The sequence below is a fragment of the Balaenoptera borealis genome, assembly GCF_965194805.1.
Source record: "Balaenoptera borealis genome assembly, chromosome: 2".
In the NCBI taxonomy this organism is placed as follows: Eukaryota; Metazoa; Chordata; class Mammalia; order Artiodactyla; family Balaenopteridae; genus Balaenoptera; species Balaenoptera borealis.
In genome coordinates, this window is record NC_138867.1 from 42940639 (window position 1) to 42968413 (window position 27775).

The 27775-nt window shown below is 34.0% G+C and overlaps 1 protein-coding gene across 3 annotated transcripts in view; it reads left to right on the forward strand.

Moving 5' to 3' along the window:
• NDUFS4 (NADH:ubiquinone oxidoreductase subunit S4) overlaps nt 1-27775 on the forward strand; it is a 124219-nt gene that overhangs the window by 52504 nt on the left and 43940 nt on the right. For all 3 annotated transcript variants that reach the window (XM_082382546.1, XM_082382544.1, XM_082382545.1), the window contains exon 2: nt 2397-2475. In XM_082382546.1, the coding sequence (XP_082238672.1) occupies nt 2397-2475 (79 nt within the window). The remainder of the gene's footprint in view (nt 1-2396; nt 2476-27775) is intronic.

Below are 27775 nucleotides of genomic sequence, written 5' to 3' on the forward strand. Positions count from 1 at the left end.
ATCTGAGGTTTGTTTTTTAAGAATTGCTGTCTCTGTGTTTCAGGAGTAGCTACTTAGCACATGACTTAATATATATAACCCATATGCACATATATATACACATACATATATACATTGTGTGTTTTTTACTTAGGCAAATTTTTCTGAAATAAATTATATGTGAATATATTGTTTCAAATAATAAATAAGAATTTCTACTTATAATTTCTTTGCATTCTAGCCTATCCTTTTCTTACAAAAAATTTTTATTTTGATTTTTAACTCTTTCTGGTAATATTATTTTACTTAACATCTTTTGTCTTTATTGTGTTGCCTTTTACATACAGGCTGATAAAAATATAAGCATAATTTTTCATCTGTGTATTTGTTTATAATAGTTATCTGTTTACAGAAAATGACATACAGCTTCATTCTTATGATTAGTTGGAGATCAATCTAAAATTATTAAAATATATCTATCATTAAAGTATATATACTTTAACATTTTAAAAAATTTACTTTGGGTTACAACTAATGTCCAATAAGATTTTAACATACAATTTGAAAGAAAATTGTTTAAATCAATCAAACCTACTGTATAATTTTAAATTACACATTTCGTGGATTACAGAGTTTTAACCTAATTTCCACTATTTTGATCTAACACTTCTATTCGTTAAAGGAATTAGGTAGTTCCATTTTCTTGAAATATAGCTATATTTTCTTTTCCTTTTAAAATATTTATTTATTTAATTTATTTGGCTGTGTCGGGTCTTAGTTGTGGCATGAGGGATCTTTTGTTGCAGTGCGGGGGCTCTAGAGCACGCAGGCTCAGTAGTTGTGGTGCGTGGGCTCTCTAGTTGTGGTGTGTGAGCTCAGTAGTTGTGGCCCACTGGCTCTAGAGCATGCGGGCTCAGTAGTTGTGGCGTGTGGGCTTAGTTGCCCTGCGGTATGTGGGATCTTAGTTCCCCGACCAGGGATCAAAGCCACGTCCCCTGCATTGGAAGGCAGATTCTTACCCACTGGACCACGAGGGAAGTCCCTACATTTTCTAATACTTCTAATATTTCAAGTTTTCCTGAGTTCCCTTATATTGCCTCACTTTTTTCTTGCAATATATGGATTTAGTTATAAGTACTCAAAATGTTCTTATTGTCATATTATTGCTCTTAGTGATTTCCAGAGTAAATAGATTTTAAAAGGTACTTAATTATACTTCTTTAGTATTATAACAACTAGAACATATATTTTAACTGTTTGTATAAATAATTTAAAATAATATCCATGTAGATGTATTTTGTGTGGATATATTTCTGAGCAAGGTATTTATAGTGATAATGAATTGTATTAATTAGGGGAAATAATTGATATTTTTAAACAATGTATGTTGATGAAACAAAGCCTTTTGTATTATGAGTTATCTTTATGTTATTAGTGGGTAGATTTTCTATAAAGCTGTGTACAGTGTAGCTATTGAAAATGGAACATTGGCATGAAGTTTTGCATGAATTATTGGTGATTATATTGCATTAAATAGAAGAATTGAATACTCTATATTCAGTTGGTTTGGAAACTCAAGTCAATTGTGTATACTAACTTACTTTCTAAAGAGAAATCTACATAGGATGGTTTAATATTTTGGAAAATTCTAAAATGCTAAATTGTCACAATCATCGATGGCTATTGCATTCATTAGTATAAACTACAGTGTGTACATGAAATAAAAAAAATCTGTTAGCTTTTCATAATTTCCTTGGGGTGAGAGTGGGACCATGCTAATACAAAGGAGTTAGATTCTGTGCTGATTTTATTTCTGACTTAATATTTCTATTTCAGCTATTCAGACTTTATTCAATTCTGTGAATGGGTCACAGGATTAAACCAATAACATTGGTTTAAATGATCATGCAAATCATTCCTATTTAAACTTTTGTTTTGAAATTAGAGTGAAGGAACTTCTTGTTAACATTATGTAATTAAATTCTACAACTTTTACTTTAGTCCATTAAGAATATGATGGAGATTTTTCTTTTTCTTTCTGATGCCATCATTTAGGAATCAGCATTCCAGAAGTGTTGATATAGCTTTGCATTTTTCTTCCTTGTAGTGACAAACTAGCCAGTGTGCATTCATAGAGAGCAGAACAGTTCTTGTCACTGGCGGCCCTTCTATGACAGAGAGCCTATAGACTGCCATAAAGTACAGCCTGTTGTGAACTGTCAAGTGAGAGTCTGCCAAAAACTCAGCAGACAGAACTAATTGGGGAGAAAAAGGATTTTTGTGCCCTCTTCTATTTCTTTCTATTCTTTTTGTTTTATAAGACAGATACTGTTAAAGTAGCTGGTTCCTGTAAGATTTGTCTGCCTCTCTTTTCTCATTGCATGGATCACTTTTTAACTTAAAGTCTTTCACTGCAGGTTGCTGAGCACTTCCACATGGAGGTTGGCACAGGACCAAACTCGAGACACGCAACTCATAACGGTTGATGAAAAATTGGTAAGAATTCTCTACTATACACTGCTAGGATTCTGCCTTCAGGGTTATTTTTGTACAACAGATTTTTCAGATGGTGTTCTGGGTTCTTCTAGGAAAAGTATATATAAATTTTAAGAAGAAATAATCATTACAAAAAGATAATTTGTGTTAAGCATTTTACACAAATATTAAATCATATACAAACATTAAAATTACAAACGGCTTCCATTTTTGTGGCATTTATAAGTAGAAATCAATATTTTTATTTTTGTAATGAATATATTGTTTTTAATTTTCTCAGTTACACTCCTATTTAAGTTGTAAGAACTTACCAGTACTATCTAAAATTAAGTATATTGGGTTTTTCTGGAACCAATTATTGTAATTGTTACTGTGTGTATATATGTGTGTGTACACACACACATCCTATTTCTGCATTATGCATGAGAGATTACAACTACCAATAAATGAATAAAGTTCTTCTGTTAATCAGCAGCAGATAATAGAATTTTGGTAATCATCACTTACAGAATTTTTCAGTGTGTGGTGTTACTTTATTTTTTATTTTTTTTGTGGTGTTACTTTAGATGTAACTTGTTATTTATGCTTATATTGTACAATGACATAAATTTTGTAAAGTTTCTAAGACTTCTAGTAAAAATGTGTAATCATATAAACCTGCTTTTCATTTTATATCTGGTTTACAATTATCAGATAGATGAGTATGTTTCTTAACTACTCCCTTTCTAATTGTACATTCTTTTGTCACTTAATTTTGAACCTGTAAACATAATTTAAATAATGGGTCACACTTAAGTTTCTGTTTGCACCATTAAAGATATAAACAGATAAATAAATAGATAAGTACAGACAATTTGGAAGGCTGGTTATGCCTAAGACTGGTTGGTTTTGTCTTTAAATTATCTCTTAGATCCGCCTCCTGACCTTGCCATCATCCTAGTCAAGGCTACCATCATTTTTCACCTAGATTGCTGCAGTGTTTCTTAATCTCCATAGATACTTTAATCTTCCTCTAATTCATTTTCCACAGATAACCAGAATAGTCTTTTTAAAATGCTGGTTGTGTCATTCTTCTGTGTAAAATCCTTTGGTGTTTTTTTACTGACCTGAGAGTAAACATTAAAATCCTATCATGGCCTTTGAGGTCTTGTGTGATTTAACTCCTACCTTTCTAAGTTTATCTTTTACACTTTTACACTGTCTTTTACACTCTGTGCTTCAGCCACACCACGCCTGGAACTTGTTCTTCTTTCCTGCTTCAGGGCATTCAGATTTCAGTTAATTATGCCCAGCTGCTTTTTACCAATTCCCTAGCTCTATCTACCTGTTCATCAAGTGTTAATCAAATGTCACTTGCTGGGAATTCCCTGATGGTCCAGTGGTTAGGACTCCATGCTTCCACTGCAGAGGGCCCAGGTTCTGTCCCTGGTTGGGGAACTAAGATCTTGCATGCCACGTGGCTCAGCCAGAAAACCCCCAAAAAAACCAAACAAAAAAACCAAATGTCACTTGCTTAGTCAAGTATAAGAGAAATGAGACAGGTGTGTGTGTGAGAGTAGGAGGATTTACACATGCCACATGTTCATTAATTAATGAGGGTACTATTATTTTACCTTTTCCAATGACCATCTCTTTTAAGCCCCAAGAGATTACTTTCTTGTTCCAGTATTATGAGGTTTACTCTCTATAATAAAGTTTCAAATTTTAGAGAGTTTGTTCGTAGCACTTCTAAGTTCTTTTCTTACTATTCAGTTTGCAAAATGAATAAGTCAGACAGCAATCTATTGCTCTAAAAAGGTGCTATGAAGCATACCAGAGAGGTATACAGACTGCTTTGAATTTTGTGCTTTTAATGATATCCCCTAAAATCAGTTGTATAGTTTTAATGAATTTTGTTGCCCTTTTTAGATTTTCCCTAGCTTTGTTATGTCTTTCTTGAAGTATAGTAGTCAAAATGTCAGTGTGATATTCCAGTTGAAATCAGTTGAAGTCTTATGTATAATTATTCATAGTTCTTGAAGTGATACTTAATATGGATAACTGAAACCCATAGGTAATTTTCAAACCTAAGTTTTTGCCATTCATTTAGTTTTATATTAAAATGAAAGTATTAAATAATCAGATAGGTAACATAATGCCAGTAGGGGTTTCATGTCTTCTTGTTCCTACACACTGTTGGATGGAGAGTTTAATAAGTAGCATAATGACAAGACCAGGGGCTGAAGGGTACTTCCAGAAATATTGAGCAATTGGAGTTGATTATGCTTGCATTTTGAACAAAAAATGATTCTAAAAATGTATATATCAACATTAACGATAAAAATATTTCAAAATGTGAAGTAAATCCTCATGAGTGTTTTAAAAGGAGATGTGGGGCTTCCCTGGTGGTGCAGTGGTTGAGAATCTGCCTGCCAATGCAGGGGACACGGGTTTGAGCCCTGGTCTGGGAAGATCCCACATGCCGCGGAGCAACTAGGCCCGTGAGCCACAACTACTGAGCCTGCGCGTCTGGAGCTTGTGTTCTGCAACAAGAGAGGCCGCCACAGTGAGAGGCCCGTGCACTGCGATGAAGAGTGGCCCCCGCTCGCCGCAACTAGAGAAAGCCCTCGCACAGAAACGAAGACCCAACATAGCCAAAAATAAATAAATTAAAAATAAATAAATAAAAGGAGATGTGGAAACAGCATTTTAATGTCAGTATTATATAAGGTAAACCCATTTGTTAACTTAGTATACCATTTTTATTAATTACTCAACACTGCTGTTATAGACTACTGTTATATTTGTATCTGAAATTGGATAGAAGCTTGAATCTTAATTGGAAGGTAAGGGAACTAGCTATTAAGATTTCTGTTGAACACTGTTATATAATATATTTTTAAAATTAATACAGGTATGCCTATTAAAGCCCAGTGATTAAGCATATGGACTAAACTTAGTTGGGGACCAAGTTCAGTGGTTATTCTAGTTTTAGAAAATGGATCTTAGGAATTTAAAACCAAAGGATAACTTTAGATGTTTCCTAGTTATATTACTGCATCAGGTTGTTTTTCATCTAAAAAATTGTTTAACCTTCTATTCAAGAGAAATCTTATGTGGGAATTCAGTTAGTAATAAACTAGATAAAAGCTGAACTGCTGGAGGGTGAGGGTTGAGAACATGAGGGAAGAAGACCTGTAAGTCTTCCCTAAGAACATCCCCCTCTGGGGACTTCATAGAGTGAGAGTTGGAAGGATAATTTAATGTTCTGCCCTTTTTTTATTGGACTGAACAACTGGTTCTTAAACTTCTGTTTTAAAAATTTCCAGCTGATTCTCATTTCTTTTGAGGCTGCTCTTTATGTTACTGATCAGTCATAATTATTAGAAGCGTGTTTCTTATGGAGAAAAAAATAGTCTTTAAAACAAATGAAGGTGGAATAATTGTATATCCAAATGCAAAAAACCAAAAAACAACAAAAAACTTCATTCATACCTTGCACCATACTTAAGAATTAACTCAAAGCCCTAGATGTAAACTCATAGTCCGAAATATAAAACTGAAAATCGTAAAACTTCTAGAAGAAAATGTAGGAGAAAATCTTTGTAACTTTGGTTTGGATAAATGTTTTTCAGCTGTAACACCAAAGCATAATTTATTTTTAAAAAAATTATGAAGTTGGACTTCCTCACAAATAAAATTTTCTTTCAAATTACTTTGAAAGACATTGTTAAAAGAATGAAAAGACAAGCCATAGATTGGGAGAAAATATTTGCAAAACATGTATCTGATAAAGGAATTATATCCGAAAATAAACACCACTTATAACTAAATAATAAGATATTAACTCAAATAAAAATGAGCAGACACTTCACCCAGAAGATACTCAGATGGGAAATAAACACATGAAAAGATGCTTAACATCATTAGTGATTATGAAATTGCATATTAAAACTACAGTGAGCTCCCACTACACACTTATTTGAATGGCTTAAAAAACCTGACCATACCAAATGCTAGCAAGGATGCAGAGCTACTAGAACTCTCATAGGAATGCAGAATGGTACAACTATTTTGGAAAATAGTGTGGCAGTTTTTTATAAACATATGCTTACCATATAATCCAGTAGTCTCACTTCTGAATATTTACCGAAGTGAAATGAAATCTATGTTCACACAAAATCCTGCATGTAAATGTTTTTAATAGCTTTATTAATAATTCCAGTAACTGGAAACACTCTGCCAGTGGATTTCTGCACACTGATTAGGAACAAGCATGCTTCTTATTAGCATGCTTATTAGCATGCTTTATGCTAATAAGAAGCCAGACTCCAAGGCTACGTACATACTGTGTGATTTCATTCATTTGACATTTTAGAACAGGCAAAACTCTAGGGACAAAAAACTGATGAATGGTTTTCAGGATTGGATGTGGGAGGAGGAATTAACTATAAAGGGCATTAGAAAATTTTAGCGGGTGATGGAACTGTTCTATATCTTGATTGTGGCGTTGATTTTTTTGTCAAAACCGATATTTTTTGTGATGCATTTGTTAGAAAAAAACAGAACTGTACACTATAAAGGATGGATTTTACTGTTCATCAATTTTTTTAAAGGGAAAAGGTTGTTTCTTAATTTGGTGCTAAGCTGTTTCTTTATAAATAATGTCCATTGGTTCAAGATCTGCCCTTGGGCTTCTCTGGTGGCACAGTGGTTAAGAATCTGCCTGCCAATGCGGGGGACACGGATTTGATCCCTGGCCTGGGAAGATCCCACATGCCGTGGAGCAGCTAAGTCCGTGTTCCGCAACTACTGAGCCTGTGCTCTAGAGCCCGAGAGCCACAGCTACTGAGCCCGCATGCCACAACGACTGAGCCCACGTGCCTAGAGCCCGTGCTCTGCAACAAGAGAAGCCACTGCAGTGAGAAGCCTGTGCACCACAACGAAGAGTAGTCCCTGCTCACCACAACCAGAGAAAAGCCCACATGCAGCAACGAAGACCCAATGCAGCCAAAAATAAAATAAATAAATTTATTAAAAAAAAAAAGATCTGCCCTAATAATACATGGGGCATGCCATTTTCTACATGATAGCTTTCTGTATATTTGAAAACAGCTCTTTGGTCCTAAATCAGTGGTTCTCAAAGAGTGGTGGGGGGCTGAGGGAGCAAGACCCTTGTAGAAGGTCCACAGAGTCAAACTATTTTCATAATTATACAAAGACTTTATTTGCCCTTTTCACTGTGTTGACTTTGACACGTATGTTACAAAAGCAACTGTGGCAAAACTGTTAGCACCTTAGTGTAAATCAAGGCAGTGGCCCTAACTGTGCGACCTGTCATTGTATCCTTCACTTCCCTGCATTCGAGGTTTCTTAAAAAAGAAGCTAGTTTCACTTAATGTCTTTGATGAAGCAGTGAAAATTATTAATTTTTAAAAATCTCAATTCTGCATGTACATCTTTTTTATGTTCCATGTAGCAAAACAGAAGTATGCATAAAACTCTTCGGCATACCGAAGTACAGTTGTATCAAGGAAAAACACTTGTATGGTTGAGTTGCTGTTGCAAACTGAACCTAGTCCTTTTCTTCATGGAACACCTTTTAGGTGAAAAAAACAATAACAGATGACAGACACATTATGGTTATTCAGTATTCAGTACGTGGCAGACATCTTTTCAGAAATAAACCTGTCACTTACAGGAAGTGTTGCCCATGATAAACTTCAAGCTTTCGAGTGAAAATTAGAATTTTTGTAGAACTTGATTCTGCCACTGATCTGAATGAGCACGACAACTTCCCAGTACTTAAAGACTGTTCTAATGGGATTGGTAGTGATATTAATGAATGTGACTTTTAAAAGACTGTGTAATGAAATATGTTAACATTTGGAAGATCTGCATACTTCTGTGAACCAGTATTTTCTGTAACTAACATATGATGGTTATAAAATCATGAATGGGTAAAACTTTCTTTTTCTTCTTTTTTTTTTTTTTAAATAAATTTATTTATTTATTTTGGCTGCGTAGGATCTTCTTTGCTGCGCACGGGCTTTCTCTAGTTATGGCAAGCCGGGGCTACTCTTCGTTGTGGTGTGTGGGCTTCTCATTGTGGTGGCTTCTCGTTGCACAGCATGGGCTTTAGGCACGCAGGCTTCAGTAGTTGTGGCACACGGGCTTCAGTGGCTGTGGCTCGCAGGCTCTAGAACGCTAGCTCAGTAGTTGTGACGCACGGGCTTAGTCGCTCTGTGGCATGTGGGATCTTCCCGGGCCAGGATCGAACCCATGTCCCCTGCATTGGCAGACGGATTCTTAACCACTGCGCCACCAGGGAAGTCCTGGTAAAATTTTCAATTAAAGTGCAAGAACCAACCATGGATTTAATGAGAGAATGAAAATATTAAGGTTATTAAAATATTGCTCCCTTCTCTAATTACATATCTGTGCGAGGATGAGTTCTCTTCATATATAGTAAGCAAGACAACTTAGCCAACAGTTTGAATGTAAGAACAGAAGTTAGAATTCAGTTGTCTTCTGTTAAGCTAGACATTAGAGATTTCAAAAGTGCTACTCTTCTCAAATTTTTAGTTTTTGAAATATTTTTTATAGTGTTATTTATATTAGTATATAATCGGTTTATTATTATTTTAAACTAAGTTTATGTTTAAATTTTTCTCCATTTTAATTTCTTATATGATTAATATCTATAGGTATATCTCATATAAGCAAAATCTCACTGGGGTCCCAATAATACTTAAGAGTGTAAAGGAGTCTTGAGACCAAAATGTTTGAGAATCATTCTCCTAAGTCTTCTCTTTTTTGGCTTAAACATCCCCAGGGCTTTGGTTCATTTTACATGAGTTTCAGTTAATTCATCATCTTGATTACCTTCCAGTTTGACTGAATCCCTTTTAAAATGTTGTTGCCAGGATTTCTCATGATACTTCAGATGTATGGTGCAGGATATGGTGGGGATTATTACCTCTGTTCTTTTTAATCTTAGCAGTCTAGTAAGGCAATTTAAAACTTAGGTCCTCATACTTCTTCCTCATGTGGATTTCATGGAGAGCTAGAACCTCAGACCCTTTTTTATTTGTCCTGTCATGTTTCATTTCTTTCATCTTAAGTATATACTGCTTATTATTATTATTTTAAAAAATATTTATTTATTTTTGGCTGCATCAGGCCTTAGTTGTGGCACACAGGATCTTTCATTGTGGCGCACGGGCTCAGTAGTTGCAGCATGCGGGCTTATTTGCCCTGCGGCGTGTGAGATCTTAGTTCCCCAACCAGGGATCAAATCCGTGTCCCCTGCGTTGAAAGGTGGGTTCTCAACTACTGGACCACCAGGGAACTCCCTATAATGCTTATTATTTTAAACTGTTATTAGATTAGCTCTAGGGGCATGTCACCAAGTAAACTTTAATTTTCTTTCTTTCTTTTTTTACTGTTACATCTGACAGGCAGAATTTAATATATATAACATAACAAATTAAAGGAATTTTTATAGTGTTTTGTGGATGTCGATACCACACAAAGAAAAAAATGTTTTATTCTGCGCATCAGTTGTATATTGACAACTTGTATCCTATCGCTTTTTTTAGGAATAGAATGTAGAGGGGTAAAGTCTGCTTAGCATTTTCTAGTGTAAAGAATTCTATTCTGTCATTTTAGAACTATACATAGTGTTCACATTGTTAGAAAACAAATCATCAGAGAATAAAATTGTAGTAATTCCTGGATGACTGCTAATAATGAATTTTATATCAGAGCACATGGTAAATTTTTAATCAGTCATTCTTTTTTTTTTTTTTTCAGTCATTCTTAATATCTTCTCTCTTGTTTGTTGTGTATAAATTGCTAACTATCCTTTTCATTTATTCTTGCAACTAATAAAATGTTAAATAGCAAAAGAGGTGATGACAGTGTCTTAAAATAATCTTGTTGATTTATGTAGAAGCACAGTGTTTAAAAAAAAACCTTTTGCGTGATGCAACTTTCATGGGTTGCACCATTATTATTTTCAAATATGTGATACTCCCTTCAGATAACAAGGAAAGCTAACAAATGGTTGTTTGCTAGGCCCTTGTTTTTTGTGGCAGGAGCTGCTGTGCCATGGAGGTTGGGTGAAGAATGTCTTTGCCTTTGTGCTTATTAAGAGAGTAACTTTTTTTTCTTTATGCCACCCCACCCCAGTCTCCTTTCAGTACATTTGATGAATACGCAAGTCCAATGAACACATTGTCTTCTTATATTCACTTGTATTATACAAAAGAGAGAAGTTAAATTTTCAGTACTCTTTGAAGAGTTTGAGTAAAGGCTCCCCCACAAAGCAACTAAAGCATAACTTAGACCTGCATAGGTACATTTTTGATTTGCTTTTTAACCATTTGTATTAAGTATTTTAAAAATACTAATTCCTGTTTTTCACAATTACCTTATATTAGCTATCAACTGCTATAGTTAATCTTTTAACACACAAAAATAAAAAACTACCCTGATAAAATAAGAATTATTTCAGTTTATTAATAAAAATAATGTGAAATAAGCCTTAATAGTTTGACATTAGTATATTACTTCCATAAAATTATGTTATATGCCATCTTTCCTTCATTCTTCATTTATTTATTCAGTAAATACTTACTGAGCACTTAAGTGTGCCAGGCACTGTCCTTCAGTGTTTATATTGATACGTTCAGTGGTTTGTTTTCATTTAGGTACTTGGTTATTTTATCTAAAAAATATTAAGCACCACCTGTCTTAAATCTTATAAAGGTGTTACACTTAGTTATACATGCAGTCTCAACATACATGCATGTGAGAAAGGAAACTTTTTTTTTAGCTATCTGTAAATCTCAAATCTGTGGCGTGGAGTGTGAAGGATGGCTACGATTTCTAAACTTTTTTTTTTATTTTTGAAAAATTACATGATAGTACACACTATTAATGTAAAATCCTAATATTTTGGATATTTTAAGTAGCCTGTATTAATATCTTTATTTAAAAATTAGGTGTGCATGTAAAATAAATAGAGTCAGTGTTTTGAATGTTGCCAATTTTTTGTTTCCCTGTTTGACAGTTACTTCCAAATAGCAATCACACAGCAGTTAAAGGTTTGTTACTTGTTGATACTTGCAATAAGTAATTGCTACTTGATTAAGCACATGTTATTAACACATTGAGCCAACAAATATTGCTGTTTTAGAATGTCTGCAAGCAGCAAGTTATTTAATATAAATTTATTGTCACTTTAATAGGTTTTAAATTTTTTCATTGCTTGTATTACTGTAAGAAATTTTAAAAATGATTTTTGCAAGTCTTTCAAAATAAAACCGTATTTGCAGCACCAGTATTTGTTTTATGTTGTTTTTGCCTCCTACAGTACTAAAAGTTTACAGATGAAAACTTTTTATAAGTCTGGAAACTTGAATTAAAAATCGGTCATTAAGAGGTGACCTGCACAAAAAGATAAACCTAAGTTAAAGGCTTATATTTGCTTTGACTGCTTGCTTTTTTTTTTTTTTTTAAAGGGGTCAGTTTTCTTTTGGTGAGATTACTTTCTTTTGGTGTACGGCAGCGCTATCTCTGCTAGATTATTGGAAGGAGTAGTGTCTGCGATTGGGGTTATACAGCCTTCTAGCATCTCAAGTGTCTGTTTTGTCTGGACTTTCCTCACGCAGCATTCTTGTGCAAAAATTTCAAGGCTTTAGTCTGGAGTACCGGGTCAAAGGATATGTCTCTTTGAAGGGTAGACAGGAGTTTTTTATGTTTTATTCACTAAGTAGTATTTCATTTTACATCAAAGAATAGCAGCCTTTGAGAACCTTCCATGGTGGCAGTTTAGCATGAAAGTTTTTTTTCTTTAAGACTTTCACTAAATATGGAATAATGTTTTTTCATGTTTTTTACTTTGCAGATGCTTATTTATATTCTTGTATTTAGGTGAGACTATTAAAAAGAGAAAAGTGTTGACTAAATATAAATGTTAGTTTGCAATATAGTTTTAGGTCTTAAAAACAGCAGTAGTTTTTTACAATGTACTGCTCTCTGTTGGTTTTACGTTACCCACGAACTACTGAAGAAAATTGGTGAATAGCTTTTAAGATTGTAGCAATACTATTGCTTAAAATTCTAAGGAAGAAGTAATGACTAATGATTTTGGTAGTGTAAATTTTATAGTGAAATGGCCATTCTTTAATTGGCCTTTTTTCAAGTACTGGTGTGTGTGTGTGTGTGGAGGGTGGGAGGGCATTGATTTTGGAAAATATAAAAAATTCAAGTAATGAAAATGTTAAGACTTATTAGCTAGAAATAAATGTGTTTCCTTCTGCACTTTCGGTTATAGGTTAATCAGTAAATGTATTATGTACCAGTAGCATTAATCCCTATAGTAAGTGATTGCTTACATGTTTAGAAGATTATTAAATTGTATATAATATTCCTGTTACATGACATAATATACCTCAACATTTGAATTTATAGTAAAATAGCTTGTTTTATGTTTATGGGTAAAACATGCTCTTAAATTACTGAATTCTATTAAATTAATAGAATTAATCGATCATTTAAATAGAAATATTTCTACTCTTATTAATGACATGTCATTAGTTTTAAAACAACTTCGGTTAACTCTTACATTTAACACTGATTAAAACAAGTCAGATCAATTATTATATACAGTTATTTTAAATAAAATTATATTGATAAATACAGAACTTTGTGTTCTAAAATATACTCCCAATTAAAGTAAGTTATTTTCAGACTGTCAAGCTATATAAAACTTGTACTAACTAAATACAGAGGAAATGAATGTTATAATAGTTTTAATATGCAGACAGGAACCATTTAAACTTAAATAGAGAATGATCTTTCTTTATTAAAATTGTTTAAGGAACAAAAGATCTTTCCTCTGAAGTATTCAACCATCTCTATTATCTGTGATTCTTCAGCAATTAAAGCAGATTTATTTTCCTCTTTGTTCCTACTTGGAATACTTGAACAATGCTGGAGAATTGAACTGACTGGAATGTTTTATCTTTCAAAAGCTTTAAAGTTCTATGTACCAATTAGTAAAATACAGTAAAGGTTTAAACTGTTAATAGCCACAACATCTTTAATGCATAGATCTGTAGTATGCTAGCGCTGTATAACAGTTCTCTATTGTATGTCTCTTTTAAGGAGAGTAACTGTGTCAGTTCTTTTCTTGCTTTGCTACCTGCTGTGTATGGAAATTGTGTATAGTACTTGACACTTGCTTTCAAGAATTTAAAATTCTTGCATGTTATTATGTAGGAGCTTTGGCCCTCAATAAAGTAGAATTGATAATATTTTACTTGTTTGGATTTTACATTAAGATTTTTTTGGCCATATTTTAGAGATTATACAATTTATATGTGAAAATACATTACCTTTTTTAAAAAATGAATTCAAAGTCATATGCTGTATATTATCCTCTTGAAAATTGGTTGTCTAATTTTATTTATTTAACTGAATATAAACTAATCATCAAAGTTTATATCAGAGTATGTAGATATATAATGCTTTATTTTATACTGTATTTGAGTGTAGGTGGGATTTTGTTGTTGTTGTTTGTTTCTTTGGTAGTAGAAAGAGAATATTTTGTTTTTAGAGTTATAGCTTTTTTCATTGGCCAGCTTGCCAGATAATTTCAAAAATTAATTCCAAATACCCATATTAAACTTGTTAAAAGCCTCATGTCCATCATCTTATAGTAAGTTCTTAATGAAGGCAGGAACGAGAGGAAATGAAGAAAATAGGAGTAACATCTTTTAGTGACAATTATTTTTTCTTTTTATATCATGTATCTCCGGGAATAGAATTCAAGCAAAGGAAAGGAAAATGCAGACCTTGGAATTTGAGACTAGCAAACATCGAATCTGTTTCTGTGTTCAGGCTTTCTAATCTTATATGACTTAATCTGTGCTCTGATTTTACTCTTTAGGATGCCACTTGAAAGCTTGCAAATATCATTCATGTTTTACAAGATGAGGAGGCTTAAAATGTGGGGTAGTGATATGGAAGCTTTACTGCTTGCAGTGTACTATGTGTCCACAAAACTCTTTATTAGGCATACTTTTCAGGATATGTGTGAATAGGCATTTTGTTCAGTTCCTGTTTCATGTTTAATATTTTATTTGTTTCAACTTTGAGTTTATTGCATGTTAGTTAATGAGGGTCTTTTTTAATTTTAATGCTTCCAATAAAATAGGTATAAAAAATGATCTTGGCTTTCTCTAGGCAACATATAGGACACAAATATACCAAAATGTTGGGCTGAGAATGCTAATTTAAATTCAAGAATTGAGGATCTGATTAGTGTACTGATTTGCATCTATTACAATGACTACTGAATATGTATTGTTATAATTAAAATCTATCAATTAAAAAGATTTTTAAGCGTAATTCAGTAGTTAGAAATTTGACATCCAAAAAATTAAAATAAGGTTCCTGTTTTAGTAAGCTTTATAATGTATAAAACATACATACCATGGCTGGTGTGGCATGTGCCTAGAGTGTTTGGAGACTAAAATTCCTCTAAGGCTGGGAGTTTTCAACTATGACAATCTGTAGCTGTTTGTGAAGATCCTTCAAGGGATTTTTTTTTTTACTCATCCTTTATTTATAATATAAAATCATATTGTACTTTTTCATTTGTTCATTCAATTATTTGAGCACCTGCTATGTACCATATTCTAGGCCCTGGGGATATAACAGTAAATAAGGAACAGCATCATTGCCCTTAGAGCTTATGTCAATATTTTCATGTGTAAGCATATGCCAACTTTATTTCTAAATGATTAAAATACTTGCATAGACTGATGAATGTTATAGAAAAAAAAAGCAAGGTGATAGGATAGAGAATACCTGGGGGTTTGGGTAGAATAAGGGTTATTTATAGGGCAATCAAGGAAAGACACTTTGAGAAGATATGAAATATGAACTAAGATTTGAATGATGAGAAGGAGCCAGCTATGTGAGAAGCCAGCGTAAGAGCATACCAGGTAGAGGAAAAGGGTAATGCCTTAAAGTGTTAACTAGCTGGTGGTAGTAGTCAAAGAAGAGAAGGAAAGCTATGTGACATAGTGAGAAAGGGGGAGAGTGATAGGAAGTGAGGTCAGAGAGGTAGGAAGGAGCTGGATTAGGTAAGATTTTAGGTCCATGGTAACAAGTGTGAATTTTATCCTAATTTTAATGGGAAGCCATTATAGGGTTTTAAGTAGGAAAGTGATTTGATCTGATTTACTGCTCAAAAAAGCTTGAGAATTACTTAGCTATTACGGTTAAAGGTCACTTCAAAGAAGCTTAAAGGAAGTGATTTGTTTGTTGCTATTTTTATTTACTCATATGCCTTTTTTGGACATTCATGAAATTTTTATAGTTTTCACAAAGTTTTCTACAAGCAATTGAATTTTTAACAGCTACTTTTTTAAAAGGACCACAGTTTTTGTCTGTGCATTTTAGATTTTACATATGGTATAACAATTCACTGATTTGTCTATTAAAGAATCTTCTGAATTTGAAATTGCTTTTTTATAAAGGTCGTATTGTGACCTGGAGCAATAAATTCATCTTCTGCCTCTAATTTTCCACTCTCCATGGCCCTCCTACGCTGACTCCCCTCCACCCCCCCCAAAAGGGGCGGGGAAATAGTGGAGATTTGTCATCAGGGTGAAGAAAGATAAGAAATTGTCTGAGCTGCTGTCCACCACATTAGGTGCTGACAAAGCCCCAGATATGTTTGTATTACCCACTGTTTGTATGGCTTTTTCCCTCTGTCTCTGTGACTGTCTGTTCCTCTTTTGCTGAGTATGTAGCTGATAGTCATCTGTCTCTCTTTCTCTTTCTGGCTGCTTGTGTTTCCTCCTACCCCCATACTGTCCCCCCCTTTCAATGGCTATTTCTTTCTCCTCCTCTGCACTTTCCACCTCTGTCTCTGTCTGGCTGTGGCTCTCTGGCCAATTCTTTGGCTATCATTATTCTTTTCTTTTTTTCACTCTTATGTGTCTCTTCTGTTCCCCTTGTTGTTCTTCCTCTCTTGCTCTCCTTTCTCCACACTTATGTGCCTTTTGTCCTTTTTCTTCTTTCTTTGTTTCTTTTTCCCTCTCCTTCTTCCAAAATGATGGAAGAGCTACATCAGATATAGAGAGGAGAGACAGAGATGACTCTACCTTCTAATTGCATTTTTCTCTCATTGTCTTATTTCCCCCTTTGGGAATATACAGGACTTTTGAAGACATTTACTAACTGTAAGAAGAAATACCATGACTTGTACATTATATTACTTGAAATTTTCAATCTAGTGAGAAACTTGGGATACTAGAAAGACCATGGACTTATTTATAGATATAGCATTAGATCTTAAAATCCCTTCTTTTAGCCGTGTGACCTTGAGCATGTTATTTAACCTCTGTGAGTGAAAACATAAAGTGAAAACAGTTTTAGAGTTATTTTTTTTGTTTTAATTAATTAATTTATTTCTTTATTTTTGGCTGCCTTGGGTCTTCATTGCTGCGCATGGGCTTTCTCTAGTTGTGGTGAGAGGGGGTTTCTCTTTGTTGCGGTACACAGGCTTCTCACTGCGGTGACTTCTCTTGTGGAGCATGGGCTCTAGGCACGTGGGCTTCAGTAGTTGTGGCTCACAGGCTCTAGAGCGCAGGCTCAGTAGTTGTGGCACGTAGGCTTAGCTGCTGCATTGCATGTGGTGTCTTCCCAGACCAGGGCTCGAACCCGTGTCCCCTGCATTGGCAAGCAGATTCTTTTTTTTTTTTTTTTTTTTAAACATCTTTATTGAAGTATAATTGCCTTACAATGGTGTGTTAGCTTCTGCTTTATAACAAAGTTAATCAGTTATACATATACAATATGTTCCCATATCTCTTCCCGCTTGCATCTCCCTCCCTCCCACCCTCCCCATCCCACCCCTCTAGGTGGTCACAAAGCACCGAGCTGATCTCCCTGTGCTATGCGGCTGCTTCCCACTAGCTATCTATTTTACATTTGGTAGTGTATATATGTCCATGACACTCTCTCACCCTGTCACATCTCACCCCACCCCCTCCCCATATCCTCAAGTCCATTCTCTAGTAGGTCAGTGTCTTTATTCCCGTCTTGCCACTAGGTTCTTCATGGCTTTTTTTTTTTTCCCTTAGATTCCGTATATATGTGTTAGCATACTGTATTTGTTTTTCGGCAAGCAGATTCTTAACCACCGCACCACCAGGGAAGTCCTTAGAGTTGTTTTGAAAGTTAATTGAGAATACCTACATTAAACAATAGGAGAACACAACATCTTGTTTATTTCATCATTCAGTAAAAGTCCCCCCCTTTTTTTTCCTGTTTGGAGTTATTAGTCTGAAAAGAAAAGCAAACTGAAATTATAACCCTTATCCTTAGTTGAATCTGAATTAATTGAGAAGACTACTGTTCTAAGTCAATTTGCTATTCAGGTATTGAGTTCTTGGGGATCTTGGTGCAAAATATTGGTCTCAATTACAGTGGTCTTACATTAGTGAAGTGTGTTCATTTGTGTATGTCAATGTGTGTCGAGTTGGTATTTAATGATTTTTGTCATGTAACTTGCCTTTTCTTACAGCCTATGGCATTTTACTAAATCATCTGTGATATTACTATTTTTCTTTACATAGTTTCTGCTGATCAGTTGTGTAGATGTATTGCTGTATGATTATCATTCCCATGAGAAATTTCTTTAGTCATTTATAACCTATTTTTAATGGTGGGAATTTTAAACTGTATTACTCCAAAGAAGTTTTTGAAGGCATTATTCATGCTATTAAACTTTATATTTGGTCATTAAACTGTATGTAATTAAAAATTTTTTTACTGATTTTAATAAACATGTACATTGTAGAAACATTAACTTGGAAATAGTAACATAAAAAAATTAAAATCACCTTTACTGTCAGTCTTGGTGAATTTACTTCTTTTTTATATGAATATTTAAACACAGCAACAGCCAACATACTTATATAAAACACAGATTATGCTTTATAGTTTGATGTCCTGTTTTTTCACTTTATTTGCATTATGTTGTGAACATCTTTGTCTTTAAAATTATTCAAAAGAATGATTGTAAATGGATATATAATCTCCCATTATATGGCTATACCTAATAACTTCTCTTGTTATACTGCAGGTTGTTTACAATTTTTTGCAATTATACACAATGTTAGAATGAATATCTCTATTCCTAAGTCTAATCTTTGATAACATCTTTATTTTAGGATTGATTCTTTGAAGTGGGATTACTAAATCAAAGGGCTTATTTAGTATTAATATTTTAAATATTTTTGATACCTAAAGATAATTAATAACCTTCTTGAGAGGTTTTTACTAATTAACTATATATAATTTTAGAGATATGGCTCTTCATGGGCTGTATTTTTTTCTAGTATACATTATCCAGTTCTATAGATGCCTTTCAAACTCTGACACATGGGGTTTAACAAGTTCTGTACAACAGATAAACACTATACATCTAAGAATTAGAAAACAGTAAAAACGCATAGTACTTAAATGATGTACCATTGAATTAGAAAGTACTTCAAAGCTTAATACATCCTGAGGATCAGCATTATGAACTTAGCTATCACTGTACTATCAGTTTGTGGGTGTGCAGGTTGATAAATTTATATCATAAATAAATGTAAAATATTAGGCCACTGCATAGCAATTAGTATTACTGCTATTACTATTTTTTATAATGCATTGTAACAGGGTTTGTTATATAAAGAATGTATCTGAGAAATATTCTCCAGATCTTATGTGTCAGTCTATATTCTTTCTTATTACAAAGCCTTCCAGAACAATGCAAGGTGATCATCCACTAATATATCTACAGTATTATCTTCATCATTTATTTCGTGAACTACATTATTTTTGATTTCTAATTTAATTTTATTGTAGTCAATAACACACTCTTTATGATTTCAATTTTGAAATTTTTTTTGACTTTTTATTTTTATGGCTCAGAATATGGTCTTTTTTTTGATTAATGTTTCATGTACATTTGGAAAGAATGTGTATTTTTTTAGTTTTATGGTTTGGTGATCTGTAAATTTCAGTTAAGTTTTAGGTTGGTTAATAGCACTGTTCAAGTTTTCTTTATCCTTACTGATACTTTTGTCTTTGTCTTCTGTCAGTTACTGAGAGAGAAGTGTTAACATCTCAAAATATAACTTGTTTTTTCTGTTAGTTGGATCACTTTTTTGCTTTAATGATTTTGAAGCTCTCCTATTAGGTACATAAACATTGAAGATTGTTATGTGTTCTTGATGAAATGATGTTTTTATCCTTATGTAACATCCCTCTTTATCCTGGTGCTAATCCTTGTTCTGAAGTCTACTCTGATGACATTAATATAGCTGCTTCCATTTTCTTATTCTTAGTTTTGCATGGTGCATCTTATTCCACCTTTTTACTTTTAACCTATTTGTGAGCTTATATATATATATATATATATTTTTTTTTTTAATGAATTGACATGTTTTTATTTATTTATTTATTTTTTGGGGCTGTGTTGGGTCTTCGTTTCTGTGCGAGGGCTTTCTCTAGTTGCGGCAAGTGGGGGCCACTCTTCATCCCGGTGCGCGGGCCTCTCACTGTCGCGGCCTCTCTTGTCACGGAGCACAGGCTCAGTAGTTGTGGCTCACGGGCCTAGTTGCTCTGCGGCATGTGGGATCTTCCCAGACCAGGGCTCGAACCCGTGTCCCCTGCATTGGCAGGCAGATTCTCAACCACTGCGCCACCAGGGAAGCCCATGTGAGCTTATATTTAAAGTTTGGTTTTTTAAAATTTATTTTTTCTTTTTTTAATTAAGAAAAAAAATAACATATATATATATATATATATATATATATATATCCCCGTATCTCCTCCCTCTTGCGTCTCCCTCCCATCCTCCCTATCCCACCCCTCTAGGTGGACACAAAGCACCGAGGTGATCTCCCTGTGTTCCCACTGGCTATCTATTCTACATTTGGTAGTGTATATATGTCCATGCCACTCTCTCACTTCGTCCCAGCTTACCCTTCCCATGTCCCGTGTCCTCGAGTCCGTTCTCTACATCTGTGTCTTTATTCCTGTCCTGCCCCTATGTTCTTCAGAACCTTTTTTTTTCAGATTCCATATATATGTGTTAGCATACGGTATTTGTTTTTCTCTTTCTGACTTACTTCACTCTGTGTGACAGACTCTAGGTCCATCCACCTCACTACATATAACTCAATTTCATTTCTTTTTATGGCTGAGTAATATTCCATTGTATATATGTGCCACATCTTTTTTAGCCATTCATCTGTCGATGGACACTTAGGTTGCTTCCATGTCCTGGCTATTGTAAATAGAGCTGCAATGAACATTGTGGTACATGACTCTTTTTGAATTATAGTTTTCTCAGGGTATATGCCCAGTAGTGGGATTGCTGGGTCATATGGTAGTTCTTTTTTTAGTTTCTTAAGGAACCTCCATACTGTTCTCCCTAGTGGTTGTATCAATTTACATTCCCACCAACAGTGCAAGAAGCCCTTTTTTTCCACACCCTCTCCAGCATTTCTTGTTTGTAGATTTTTTGTTGATGGCCGTTCTGACTGGTGTGAGGTGATACCTCATTGTAGTTTTGATTTGCATTTCTCTAATGATTAGTGATGTTGAGCATTCTTTCATTTGTTTGTTGGCAATCTGTATATCTTCTTTGGAGAAATGTCTATTTAGGTCTTCTGCCCATTTTTGGATTGGGTTGTTTGTTTTTTGATATTGAGCTGCATGAGTTGCTTGTAAATTTTGGAGATTAATCCTTTGTCAGTTGTTTCATTTGCAAATATTTTCTCCCATTCTGAGGGTTGTCTTTTCGTCTTGTTTATGTTTTCCTTTGCTGTGCAAAAGCTTTTGTTTCATTAGGTCCCATTTGTTTATTTTTGTTTTTATTTCCATTTCTCTAGGAGGTGGGTCAAAAAGGATCTTTCTGTGATTTATGTCAAAGAGTGTTCTGCCTATGTTTTCCTCTAAGAGTTTTATAGTGTCTGGCCTTACATTTAGGTCTTTAATCCAAAGTAAAGTTAAAGTTTGCACCTTGCACATATTTATGAGTTGATAAAATGTGCCATTTTGCATTTTCATCTACTCATTTAAAATATTTTATACTTAAAGAAATATCTGAGCTCTTTGCACTACCTGATGTCAGTAGTGCCTTTATTTCAGGCTTGATGATACTTAGGTGTGATTGTAAAATCATGAAACGGGTAAAGGAGGGGGAAGCCCCTTAACTGCTATGGGGACATTTTATAATCTCTATGCTGCACCCACTTACTCTTCTGTGGTGTTTTGTTTATTGGTTTTGAATAATTTCAGCTTCTATATATTATGTGTATCTATTTTTGTAAAATCTATTTTGGGAAAAAACATATACAATGTATCTTTCTCTTTCTTTTTTTTTTTAAATTAATTTATTTATGTTTTGGCTGCATTGGGTCTTTGTTGCTGTGTGCAGGCTATCTCTAGTTGTGGTGAGCGGGGGCTACTCTTTGTTGTGGTGTGTGGGCTTCTCATTGTGGTGGCTTCTCTTTGTTGCGGAGCACAGGCTCTAGGCATGTGGGCTTCAGTAGTTGTGGCACGTGGGCTCAGTAGTTGTGGCTTGCAGGCTCTAGAGCGCAAGCTCAGCAGCTGTGGCTTCACACGGGCTTAGTTGCTCTGTGGCATGTGGGACCTTCCCGGACCAGGGCTCAACCCCGTGTCCTCTACATTGGCAGGCAGATTCGTAACCACTGTGCCACCAGGGAAGTCCCTACAATGTGTCTTTCTTTTCAGATTTTTACCTTTATGAAAAAGAAAACACTTTAAATGTTCATCAGGACCTAATGGACTAGGCCAGAAATAGCATCATGTGGCTTTGCAGCTCTTTGTTCTTTGTGTTTTCATTTTATTTGTTTATCAGATATAAATAAATGGGAGAATTTTCTCCAGATTGTTTTTTTCCTTCTCCAGCAGATATCCCCAGCAGTCAGTTAATTAGATAATAAGCCACTAGAAAACACCTAAGTTAACCAATCTACAATCTTTACAAGTTTTTTTTACTGTGTTTTTAGATGAATGTACAATGAGAAATTCAACATTAATAATTTTGGATTTTCTTATCACAAAAAATAAAATGAAGGACCTCAGCCACAAGAAGTTTATCAACCGGTTTGAATCTAAAAAGTAATAAATAAATGTATCTTCCATGAGACATGTATAAAAAGAACTTCTATAATTGTATAAATTCCTTTGATGTATTTTCCTCTCAAGATTATCAACTATGTGTTTGACAAGTGAAAAATAAATCTGTAATCAGTTGAAATTTGGGTTTATAAACATTATAATAGGGACTGTTTCACAAACACAATATGTAAAGCAGTATTAAAATCTGAGAAAACAAGTGTTCTGTATCTACTTTAATAAATAGTTATTCTTTTTTGCCAGTGTAAAAAAAAAAGCTCTTGCTTTTGTTTCATCTAGTTTGACAATCTCTGCTTTTTAATTCCCGTTTGATTTCTTTTCTCCTCTCCTCCTGCCTACCTTTCTCATCTTCATTTTGGATTGAGTACATTTTTGGAAACCCATTTTATATTCTCTGTTGATGTTTTAGCTGTATCTCTTTTATTTTTTTAGTGGTTGCTTTAGGGAATACAACATGCATTCTTAACTTTGTACAGTCTCCCATGAACTAATAATATATCACTTTACATGTAACATAAGAATCTTGAATCAGTGCTTCCATCTGTCTCTCTAGTCCTTTGTGTTAATGTTGACATAGATTTCACGTCCACATATTTTGTAAACCTCATAGTAAATTATTAATATTGCTTCAGATAATCAGTTATCTTTTAAAGAAATTAAAGAAACAAGAAGAAAAATATTTTATATTTACTTAAAAATTTACCATTTCTGGTATTCTTCATTCCTCTTTATAGGTACAGATTTCCATCTGGTGTCTCTTTCCTTCAGCCTGAAGAACTTCATTTAACATTGTTTGTAGTGCAGATCTTTTGGGACAAAAACTCTTAGCTTTTGTTTATCTGGAAATGCCTTTATTTTGCCTTTGCTTTTGAAATACTTTGTCTTAGCTCAGGCTTCCATAACAAAATACCATAGGCTGAATGGATTAAACAGCAGAAATTAATTTTCTCATAGTTCTGGAGGCTAGATGTCCAAGATCCAGGTGCCTGTGTGGTTGGTTTCTGGTTAGGACTGTCTCCCTGGCTTGTAGATGGCTGCCTTCTCACTGAATCTTCACATGGCAGGGAAGAAAGAGAAAGAGGATTCACCCTGGTGTCTCTTCTTATAAAGGCACTAATCCCATCATAAGGACCCCACATCATGACCCACCTAACCCTAATTACCTCCCAAAGGCCTTGTCTCCAAATACCATGATATTTGGGGTTAAGGGTTCAGTGTATGAATTGAAGGGCAGGGGGACGCTGAATGTTATGGACATTCAGTCCATAACAACCTTTTCATTGGATATAGAATTCTAGATTGACGGTTTTTATTTTAGCACTTTAAAGATATCATTCCATTTTCTTAAAAAAAAAAAATTGTAGTAAATATACCTAACACAAAATTCACCATTTTAACCACTTTTAAGTGTACAATTCAGTGGTATTAAGCACATTCACAGTATTGTGCAACCATCACCATTATCCATTTCCAGAACGTTTTCATGACCCCAAACAGAAACTGCGAACCCATTAAACAATAATTCCCCATTATCTCCTCCTCCTAGTCCCTGGTTACCTTTATTATACCTTCTGTCTCTATGAATTTGCCAAATAATGTATGATATAAGCAGAATCATACAATATTTGTCCTTTTGTGACTGGCTTATTTCATTTAGCATAATGTTTTCAAGGTTCATCCATGTTGTAGCATGTGTCAGAACTTCATTCCTTGTTAAGGTTATGTTGTATATATGTGCCATATTTTGTTTATCCATTCATCCATTGATGGACATTTGGGTTGTTTCCACCTTTGCGTGTTGTGAATAATGCTGCTATATACATGGATGTACAAATATCTGTTGTAGTCCCTGCTTTCAGTTCTTTTGGGTATATACATGGAAGTGGAATTGTTTGGATTATATGGTAATTCTATGTTTAACATTTTGAAGAACTACTATACTGTTTTCCAGAGTGACTGTACCATTTTCACATTCCCACCAGCAATACACAAGGGTTCCAATTTCTCTACATCCCCACCAGCACTTACTTTCCATGTTTTAGATAATAGCCATCCTAATGGGTGTGAAATGGTATCTCATTGTGGTTTTGATTTGCATTTTCTTAATGACTAGTGATATTGAGCATTTTTTCATGCATTCATTGGCCATTTGCATATCTTCTTTGGAGAAATGTCTATTCAAGTACTTTGCACATTTTCTTGTTGAGTTGTAGGAGTTCTTTATATAGTCTGGATATTAATCCTTTATCAGATATATGTCCTTTGGTGCACAAAACTTAGGAGTTTTATAGTTTTAAGCTTTTACATTTAGGTCTTTGGTCCATTTTGAGCTAACTTTTGTATATGGTATAAAGTAAAGGATCCAATTTTATTCTTTGGCATTTGGGTATGCAGTTTTTCCAGCACCATTTGTTGGTGCTTTCCCCATTGAAATGGTCTTGGCACATTCCCCCCCACCACCTTTTTTTTTTTTTTACTATGATAAATCCAGTTACTATCTGTTACCATACAGTTATAGTAGTTATTATTGACTATATTCCGTATGGTGAACATTACATCTCCCTGACTTATTTATTTTATATCTGAAAGTTTGTACCTCTTAATCCCCTTCACCTATTTTGTCCACCTTCCAACCACTCCTCCCTCTGGTAACCACCAGTTTATTTCCTGTGTCTATGAGTCTGTTTCTGTTTTGCTTTTTAGATTCTACATATAAATGAAATCATATAATATTTGTCTGTTTCTGTCTGACTTATTTCACTTAGCATAATACCCTCTAGGTCCATCCATGTTGTTGCAAATGGCAAGATTTCATTCTTTTTTAGGGCCGAGTAATATCCCATTGTATTTATACATACATCTTCTTTATCCATTCAGCTATCAGTAGATGCTTAGGTTGTTTTTATATCTTGGTTATTGTAAATAATGCTGCAATGAACATAGGGGTGTATATATCTTCTAAATTGGAATTATTTTATTTCATTTTCATATTGTTCATTGTTAGTGTATAGAAACACAACTGATATTTGTTGTGTGTTGATTTTTTTTTTTTATCCTGCCACTTTGCTGACTTGTTCATTAGCTCTAGCAGGTTTTGTGATTGTGTGTAGAATCTTACAAATCTGTGAACAAAGATAATTTTACTTCTTTCTTTCCAATCTGGATGCCTTAAATTTATTTTTCTTGCCTAATTGTTCCTCTTCAGAACTCTGCCTCACAAATGTTAGTAGCCCTGAACTCTAATCCCTACCTTCTCAGCTCAGTGAGACTCCGGTGTTCTGCTTGGGCTCCATCATGGTCTGGAATGTGCCTCCAGGCATAAAGCTGGGACATTTGTAGGACTACAACATGAATTTTCCTTCTTTCAGGGATGACAGTATGATGCTGCCTATTATCCAGTTGTCTAATATCTGAAAAAAGTTGCTTAACTTTTCCAGTTTTATAGTTTTACATGGCAACAGTGGTAGTCTGGTAAGTGTTACTCCATCATGGATCCCAATGAAAATCCATATACTACATTGTGACAGTCTTTTACAATAATGGCTTTAATGAATCTTTAATTTTTTAAACCAACCTTTAACAATTTGCTCTGTTATTGATGCTCTCAGTTCTTTCTATAAAACATCCTTACCAACACACTACATACTATGGCTTAATTTAGGTTTCATTTTAGTATACTACCAGACTTCAGCTCTCAGTAATGAGTCATGTTTACCAAGACTCAGCTGTGCTTGTTTCCACACCTTTCTATGCCAGTTTTACTTGCCATTGTAATTACATAATTTAATTGGATACTACAGTCTGAATGTTGCTATATGGGGGACAAAGAGTTCTTTATATGACAGTTGTTTTGAATACTTTGAAAAGACAATAAAGGTGAATTTCTAACACGATCTTTGTCAAATTAGGTGGAGGTGAAACAATTATATAAAAGGTTGTGATGTAAAAGCAAATCTAGACAGATTTTGGACTCACGTTTCACAAGTGTCTTTGTATTCTCACTTCCCATTTAAAAAACCAAAACTATAAATTGTAGATATGCAGTTTCTTGGTAGTTTATGGAAGAAACGACACTTGGAATTCTTACCACTGGATTTACACTCAAAGGAAAGGTACTGGCCCTATATCAGAAGATTATTGAAAGAATGTACATGTATGCTTTTTAAGTTATAATACAGTGTTTAAAGTGTGGCTGTGTATGCGTGCATGTGTGTATTTACTTAACGATCCTCTATTTTCACTAATATTTTCAGTTAACTGAACAACTATCAGTTCCTAAGTCAGAAAGGAGACTTCTATTGCATAGCTTAACTTCTATTCTTACACTAAATTAACGAGGGATTGTTTTATACATTTTGTGTCTCCTTGAAATCTAGTTTGACTTTCACAGCATTGCCTCGAGTATTGCTTTATTAAGCTAGAAACATTCAGCTTTAGATTCATTATTTTCAGCTTCCTTTCCAGATTTAACTAATTTCATTTATTGCTTAAACCATCACTTGATTTCCGGATGTTTATTTACCTTCTTTTCCTTTGCCCTGATGTTTATTCAACAGTTATTTCGTATTTAGTTCTCTGGTGTTGTGGTTTTTGTTCTCATAATTCTTAATTTATGTTGTGTGTATGTCAACTTTTTAATTTATTACCAGGATATGAGGAAGACTTTGATTAAGAAATAACAGATTGGATCTTTTAAAAATGTAATATGCTATATAAGTTCCAAGTGTTCTGTGTCCAAAATTTTTTTCCCTTTATTTCAGCTTCTGAAAAAGCTATTATGTGACCTAATATAGCTACATGAGTTAGTGATTTAAAAATCAAAAAAATTCTGGAACATTGGATTAAAAAGCAGAAGGGGAGAAGGGTTTATGTATTAAAAAGTTGATCATTATTAATACGTTATATCTTTCTCTTAAGTTTAAAAAATTATTAGCTTAATAACTTTCAGAATGCTTCAGTGAAGCATACTGGTTTTCAATGAGGCAGTATTGACTGTTCATTTATTTATTAAGCATTTTTTTTTAAGTAACTTTCAGTTGTTTCAAAGTTAGTAGAAAATGAAGATTGTTTCAAG